General features: G+C 46.0%; 1 protein-coding gene across 1 annotated transcript in view; it reads left to right on the forward strand.

Moving 5' to 3' along the window:
* Positions 1-7500, forward strand: part of LOC147022150 (histone-lysine N-methyltransferase NSD2-like) — a 110224-nt gene that overhangs the window by 47623 nt on the left and 55101 nt on the right. The window contains exon 6 of the mRNA XM_085890483.1: positions 86-240. Coding sequence (XP_085746609.1) covers positions 86-240 — 155 coding nt within the window. The remainder of the gene's footprint in view (positions 1-85; positions 241-7500) is intronic.

The raw sequence follows: 7500 nt of genomic DNA on the forward strand, positions 1-7500 counted from the left end.
ACTTCAGTGTTGGTAGGTGGTTCTCCTCTGTTCGGTTTGAGCTACCTAACCACCTCCGCATGCATGTGGTCCTTCGATAAACCAGGTATTCGAAAACTTTCTCTCTGACTCTTCACCTGCGGCCGGAGAAAGGGTCTTCACAGTTGGCACCCCAGATGGGACTCAAGTGCTAATCCTGACGCTGCGAACCAGAGGGGCCCCGCTTGGTGTACAGCGCTTACAAGGGCTTCAGCTAAAAAGGTACGTGATGTGCACACGTCGGGCACCTGCAAAAGGATAGCCCGAGTTATGTAATCACCATACACCCAGCGGAGAGAGCTCCATTGAACGCAACTTCAGGGTCTGCTTGGGTCACAAACTAATAACGGTAAAATATATGAGGAGAATCAAATGTGGTTTGTTTGAAGGAACACAAGGGGCTGTTAGGCTGTGTTGTGTGACCGGAAGGGTAAGAGGATAAGAAATATCCAAGTGAAATAAGGAGAAGCAAGTTAAAGTCTTGTATTCTGTGGTGTTGTGTGAGGCCACGTGAAATAAAGATTCTGTGTTGTGTGATTCTGTGGTGTTGTTTGAAGAGGATAAGAAATATCCACGTGAAATAAGGAGAAAATAGGTTAAAGTCTTGTTTTCTGAGTTGGTGTGTGAAAGACAAATAGGTTAAAGTCCTGTAAAAAGGCTATAAGACTGTCGATCAGAAAGGGATTACGGTCCCATGTACTAAAAGGAGAAACGTTTTAAAGCTATAAGGCAGTTGAAAAGCGAAGAACATAGAATGGGGAACGGCTCTGTTAAATCTCGAGTTGCCAAAAGGAACACCATAGTCCATTTGCCAGAGAAGTAACCTTGTTGTCCTCAAAAGTGGTTAGTTTTATGGTGGTTTCTTGTTCACAGGCATGCATAGACAAAATTAAGCTTGGTTGCCCGGATGGCAACCATGGGGAAATCTGTTATTTTTGCACAAATACAAGATGGCCGTCATCGACCGGGTTGAAAATATAATTTTTTAGGTAATGAACTTAAAATTACACATGAGACATCTTTTCCATATAATTTTGGCACGAGGAATCGATATTTCACCTTATTTTTGTGATTAGAAGTAAATTTGAGGTCAATGTTCGAGTTCCTGGCAATTGTTATTGATGCCAAAGCTTCTCATCCAGACACTGTAGTGACTTCACTGGAGTATCTTCAGAAGTCATTGACTGATATGGGAATGACTTATGTCCACATCTCTGTGGATCTCCAGCTCTACATGGTGGCTTGCCAAATCAAGTGGCATGACGTTGATCGCTTTAAAAATGTGATTCTGAGGCCTGGGATAATGCACACTGTGCAGTCCTTCTGTGGTTGCATTGGCAAACTCATGCGTGGGTCTGCTGTTGAGACTCTCAGCATTCGGGGGCCTGGCAGGAATCATGAGTGGCAAGTCCTGGGTTCGATCAATGAGAGCCTTCCGGATTGTTTCGACTGCCCTTCTCATTTCCTTCCTCACCACCGGCCCCAAGACGTTCCAGGAGTTGTGCAGCTACCTTGAGACATGCAGACAGCACCCAACTGCGAAGCACTGGGTTGATAACTTCATCAAGCCTACTCTGCTTGTTCATCAACTTCTGCATAGTGAGAGGGAGGCAGACTTCCTGCTGCAACAGCTAACACTTGAACGCATGCTTCCCTACTTCTTTGTTGCTGGTCACCATCACTATGCCCGTTACATCACCCATCACCTTATGGAGATGCGCTATCTGCTGCCACCAGATGCCAAGTCAGAGCTCATATCAGGTGCTTTTGTGTGTCGTCACCAGGAAGGCATTTGGAATGGTGTGAGCTCTGATCAGTTCGGTGAACAAACTGCTTTAGAATTGGCAAGGGTGCCCTCAAGGTTATGACTCTTTCTCCAGAGATGGTAGCAGAGTGGATAGATTCCTTTCCTGTCACTGCCTACATCTCAGAATCAATGGAGCACATCTACCCTGACTCCTCAAACAAGGACAATGAAGACCAAGCGAGAGAAAAGGACACAATCGGACCACGTCACAAGGAGGAGGGGAAGCAGAGGAGAGAACTTGATGCAGATGATAGGCGCCAGATTTTACTTGAATTGTCGAATGTGTCTCATCCTCTTGAGAATCACTCACCACATCTGTACAACATTGCCAATGGTCGAATTGCTCCCCGAGAAGCTGAAGTGAATGTTGAGGATTCCGTGGTTATAGGTCATAAAATGGTTGCAGAGTTCCATGCATCCCTTCCAGGTGGATTCCATGCAACCATCTCATGCCCCATCAAGACAATGGAGCACTTACAGAAAGGAGTGAAAATTGGGGACAAGACGATCTTTGATCTAGAAACCATCTTCCTCAGGCTGCTGACTATTGGACAGCAAAGACAAATGGAGCTCGGACCTATCTTCCAGTTTGAGCTCTGCACAGTACCCCCCTCACTGATTGATGAATATGGGTGCTTAAGGAAAGGCAACAAAGCACCACTGGCACACAAACTCTGTGTTCAGGCACAACAGCCTCTGCAACCAGATGTTACCATTGTTGACGCGAGCCAACTTCTCTATCATATTGTCTGGCCTTTCACAGGAACTGTGTCAATCTTAGTTGAGTCCATCAAGACAAGGCTGTCTACCATTGCTGGTCAGAAGATCGTGGTCTTTGACAAATATTATGATGTTTCTGCAAAGGACCATGAACGAGTGAGGCGTGCTGGCATTGGCTCCATCAACTATGACCTCACAATAAACACACCCCTGCCGAGTCGAGACGCCATCCTGAAAAACAAGCAGAACAAGTTGCAGCTGTCCAAGGTTTTGAGTACCTATAACTTTAGGGAAGGAGTTACTGTGGAGAGCCGTAGCCATGGTGCGTTCAACCACGATGAAGCAGACATTACAATGATCTCACACCTGCTCATGGCTGCTGAATGTAATGCAAGAGTGATACGTATCCTCTCTGATGACACTGATATTTTTGTATTGATGGTTTACTGGGTTTGTTTGGTTTACCAACATCCAGGCCACAGTGCAGATGGAAAGGTGGGATGGAGCAATTTGGGATATCAACACCACCTGTGACCAGCTTGGCCCCAAGTGTCTGCAGCTTTTGGGAATGCACTACATCACTACATCATCACGTCATACCCATACGGCAAGGGCAAAGTGTCAGTTCTGAAGACACTGAGAGCTGGCAACTTCCCTGGTTTGTACTCCGCACTTGGCGAGCTGAACGCAAGCCATGAACAGCTCATGGAAGCAGGGCAGACATTCTTCTGTGCCCTGTATAGTCAGCCAGAAGGTACCACGATGAGTGAGATGAGGTACTATATGTACACAAGGAAGTCTGGCAAGCCCCTCAAGCTCATGGCATTACCTCCAACTGAGATCAATCTCTTCCTACATATTTTGTGTGCACATCTACAGACAGTACTTGCAAAATCAGCTGATCAGCAGGCCCCACCTGAACTTGACATTACAAAATATGGATGGGACATCAGAGATGGAATCCCAGTGCCAGAAACTTCTGCTACTCCACCAGCCCCTTTGGACCTCATTGATGTTGTGCGGTGTGGATGCAAAGCAGAGGGGAAGGCCTGCAGTACTGCAAGTTGCAGTTGTCACCATGCAAAGATCTCCTGCACGCTATACTGCACTTGTGGTTGCAGTGACAAGTGCTTCAACCCACACAAGACTGTGGAGGACAGTGAAAGTGAAGTGGAAGAAGGGAGTGTCGAAGCAGAACTGAAAAGAGACGAGGATACGGAAGGGGACGAGTACAATGAATGGGAATGAACAATAAGTAAGTTGTCTCCTAGGCTCTATGTTCTCTGTTCCTAAGATGTCCAGTATGATGACATGACAATGTGTATGCTTTCTGATTATCAACATACTGTTGTGAACCATTCATGACTTCACTTTTGCATTGGTGTTGCATAATTTTCAGCAGAAAATAGTCATGGACATTTCATGTGAACCTCTATTTATTCCTGAACGTAAAAAATAACCCCAAAATTGAATTCCTCATGTCAAAATCATATGGAAAAAGAGGTATTACACAGGATTATATATTGACCGATTACAAACTTAGCCCCATCGTCTGACCTGTAGTGGCCATCTTGAATTTATGCAAATTACAGGAGTTCCCCAAGGTAGCCACCCTGGCAACCAACCTGAATTTTATTAATGGACCCATGTTAGTCCAAAACAATCATAAAACCATACACTTTCCACATCAACAAGGTTGACAATGGAACACATAATAACGGCAAATGGACTACCATTGAAAACCGTGGGGGAAAAACACGGAATTGATAAAGTAGAGGGAGTGCAAGATTGGGTGAAATGGACGGCTGGAAGAAAGGATCCTTTTCCGCAAACCGGATCCCTCGATCCAAAGGTGTTGCACACAGTTTGCACGGTGCTGACAGAGGGTAAAGCGGGAGGCCCGAGACAGAGTGAAAAACACTGGAGGGCGCTAGCAGCGTGGCTAACGGAGTCACAAGCTGAGTCAGAACATAAGCGTCTTGGTCTCGAAGGAACTTTGAACCAACGGAAAATACAAGAGGAAATGAGACAGGAGAAATCGAAACAAGCGCGAGCGCAGCTCGCGGAGACTAACGATAACGTGGACGGGAAAATAACCACACGACCTGGGACGACAAAAGGAATTTACCCTGTTCTGGGGGAGAAAGGAGCGATGGGAGGGGCTGACATCCAACAGTTCTCCATGCAACAAGTAGCAAAGAACGATTGGGTCTGGAAATTGTGGACCCCCCAGGACATTAGGGGAGTAAAAGCAAGTATGAAAGAATGCTTGAAATCTAACCCTTGGAAAGTAATTACGATATTGCATGACCAGGTAACCATCCATGGGGCAACTCGGATGGACATCAGATTTATATGCACCGCCGTGCTGCCCAGCTCGTTCTGGAGCGCACATTCGGCGGACTGGGGAGTAAAAAATGAAGGAGAGCAGGACCACACTTTGAATAGACATGATCTCAATGATGAGGAAAAAGTAGCACAGACGGTGTATAAGGCGAGGGTAACGGCCCTGATGGACCAACTTGCAACCGAAATGGCTCCCAGGGTGATGGATTGGCAGGCTATCAGAGATGTCGTACAGGATATAAAGGAACCACCCAGTGCATATAAAGCACGAATGTACGAACAGATTGACCTACACTCGGGATATGATAGTATGAGAGAAGCGCCCAAACACTTCCTAAACACCATGTTTGTGGAGGGGTTGTGCGACGAAGTCAGGAAAGAAGTAAAGGCGTCAATCCCAAGGTGGAAAGACTCTGAGCCCGCCGCTTTACATGAAAGAGCAAGGCAAGCATGGCAGACCCAAAAAGAAGAAGAAAGGAGGGGGAAAGAACTGAAAGAGCCCGAATAATGAGGAATCTAGAGAGAAAGGACCGCCAGTACGAAGAGCGGGAAGAGAGACCTCGCAGAGATAACCGAGACTGGGAACCAAAGCATGATGGGGGACAGGGTCAACGAAGACCGTGTCAACCTGTCAGTTGCCTATACACCGCCCAAATAATGGTATGCGTCAGAAGAACATGTTTCATGCTGATAATAACATCACCCGCAGAGAGCGTGGGTGGTTAATCTGCTCGTGAAATGAAAAGCAGCGTCAATGTCAACATCGTAAATTATCTTTTATTTATAAAGAGAAATCCCTTTTAGTTGTAAATAAATCACTTTTAATGGTGAAATATCTTTTTAAAGTATTTCGGTTTTATCTATCATTGTCTCCATTGTTGCCATGGTTCCCATTGTCAACACACTGCTCTTCATTCTTTTGCTCGTGGGAATAATGGCGTTCAGACGTGTAATTTTCACGTTGCTCTTCGTTATCCTCACGTATGCGACGATGTGTACATTTCAACTGGAACTCAACAAAAAGGTAAGTTTTAAACGTTGAGTTTGTGTAAATGATAAAATAATAATAATTATTATCATAATCCTTACGAGAAATCATGGACCGTTGTTTGTGTGCTTGGTTGTGTGTCGCTCTACTCTTCCCCAGTTCTGGGCTTATTACATCCAGACTTGCTACATACGATCAGTGTGACCCCAATTAATGTACAGGGGTGTTTTTATCTTTGCTGGTGGCCCTGGAGGTGGTGGGGAGAATCTTATCTATCTATAATTCCAGCAGTGTGTGTGTGTGTGTGTGTGTGTGTGTGTGTGTGTGTGTGTGTGTGTGTGTGTGTGTGTGTGTGTGTGTGTGTGTGTGTGTGTGTGTGTGTGTGTGTGTGTGTGTGTGTGTGTGTGTGTGTGTGTGTCTGTCTGTGACCGCTGTTTCTCGACAAACGCTGGTCCGATCGAATTGAAACTTCCCAGATATATTGCTGGGGACCTGAGAATGTGCCTTTTCAAGGCTTGATATTAATCGGACAAGTGCTTCCCAAGTTATGGCCATTTATTTACCAACCAATGACAGGAACCGTTGCTGCGGCCATTTTATATCAACTAATGACAGGAAGCGTTGCTGCGTAGCCGTGGTCGATGGCTAACAGAAACTCAGCCGCGTTCGCCATTACGGGGTTTTTCTCTACTCTCCTCTCCTGTCCTCTCCTCCCCTCTCCGTGTTTTTCTTTGCGAAAAGGCAAAATACGTTGGCGCTAATTGAATAATTGGCCATTAAAACTAAATTGCGAATAATCATAACTGCGATATGCGAACTTCCGGATCGTGACGAGTACTGTATTCTTTCTTGATTTCTGTACTTTCTCGATTTTCTTAAACCCAATGCCCCAATCCAGTCAGTGACGATTACTGTATTCTTTCTCGATTTTTTTTCTTGATTTATCGACTGACTGTATTCTTTCTTTCTCGATTTTCTTAAGCACAATGCCCCAATCCAGTCGTCGTTTACGACAGCGAAGGAACGGCCCGTCTGGTTGTTTGAGTTTTTTTTTTTGCACATACGGCCACGCACGTACAGGCACACGAGAGCGAAGGAACGGCCTGTGTGGTTGTTGTTTCTGGCACGCGGTTTGAAAGTTTTTTTTTTTTGTTTGCACGTACGGCCACGCACGTACGGCCACGCACCTAGGGGCATGCACGAGTCTATCTATAATTCCAGCAATCGCTGTGTGTGTGTGCGTGTGCGTGTGCGTGTGCGTGTGCGCGTGCGTGCGTGTGTGCGCGTGCGTGTGTGCGCGTGTGTGTGTGCGTGTTTGTGCGTGCGTGTGTATGTGTGCGTGCATGTGTATGTGTATGTGTGTGTGTGTCACGCGACTCCTATAGTTTTGAACTAATTACATCCAGACTTGCTGCAGGATCAGCATAACCCCAATTTATGTCTTGGGGTGTTTTTATCTTCGCCGTTGCTTTTGGCGGGAGGGGGAGGGAACACAAATTTCTATGTAAATATGTATGACAAACCGAAACCCCGTCACAGACGGATCCCATTCCATGAGCCCAATATGACAACCAGTAGCGGCTCTTGTAAGAGCCGGACCCCAGTCGATGTACTCCATGGC

This window comes from Eptatretus burgeri, chromosome 8 (genome assembly GCF_056783735.1).
Source record: "Eptatretus burgeri isolate ZD-2024b chromosome 8, Ebu_testis_v1, whole genome shotgun sequence".
NCBI classification, from domain to species: Eukaryota; Metazoa; Chordata; class Myxini; order Myxiniformes; family Myxinidae; genus Eptatretus; species Eptatretus burgeri.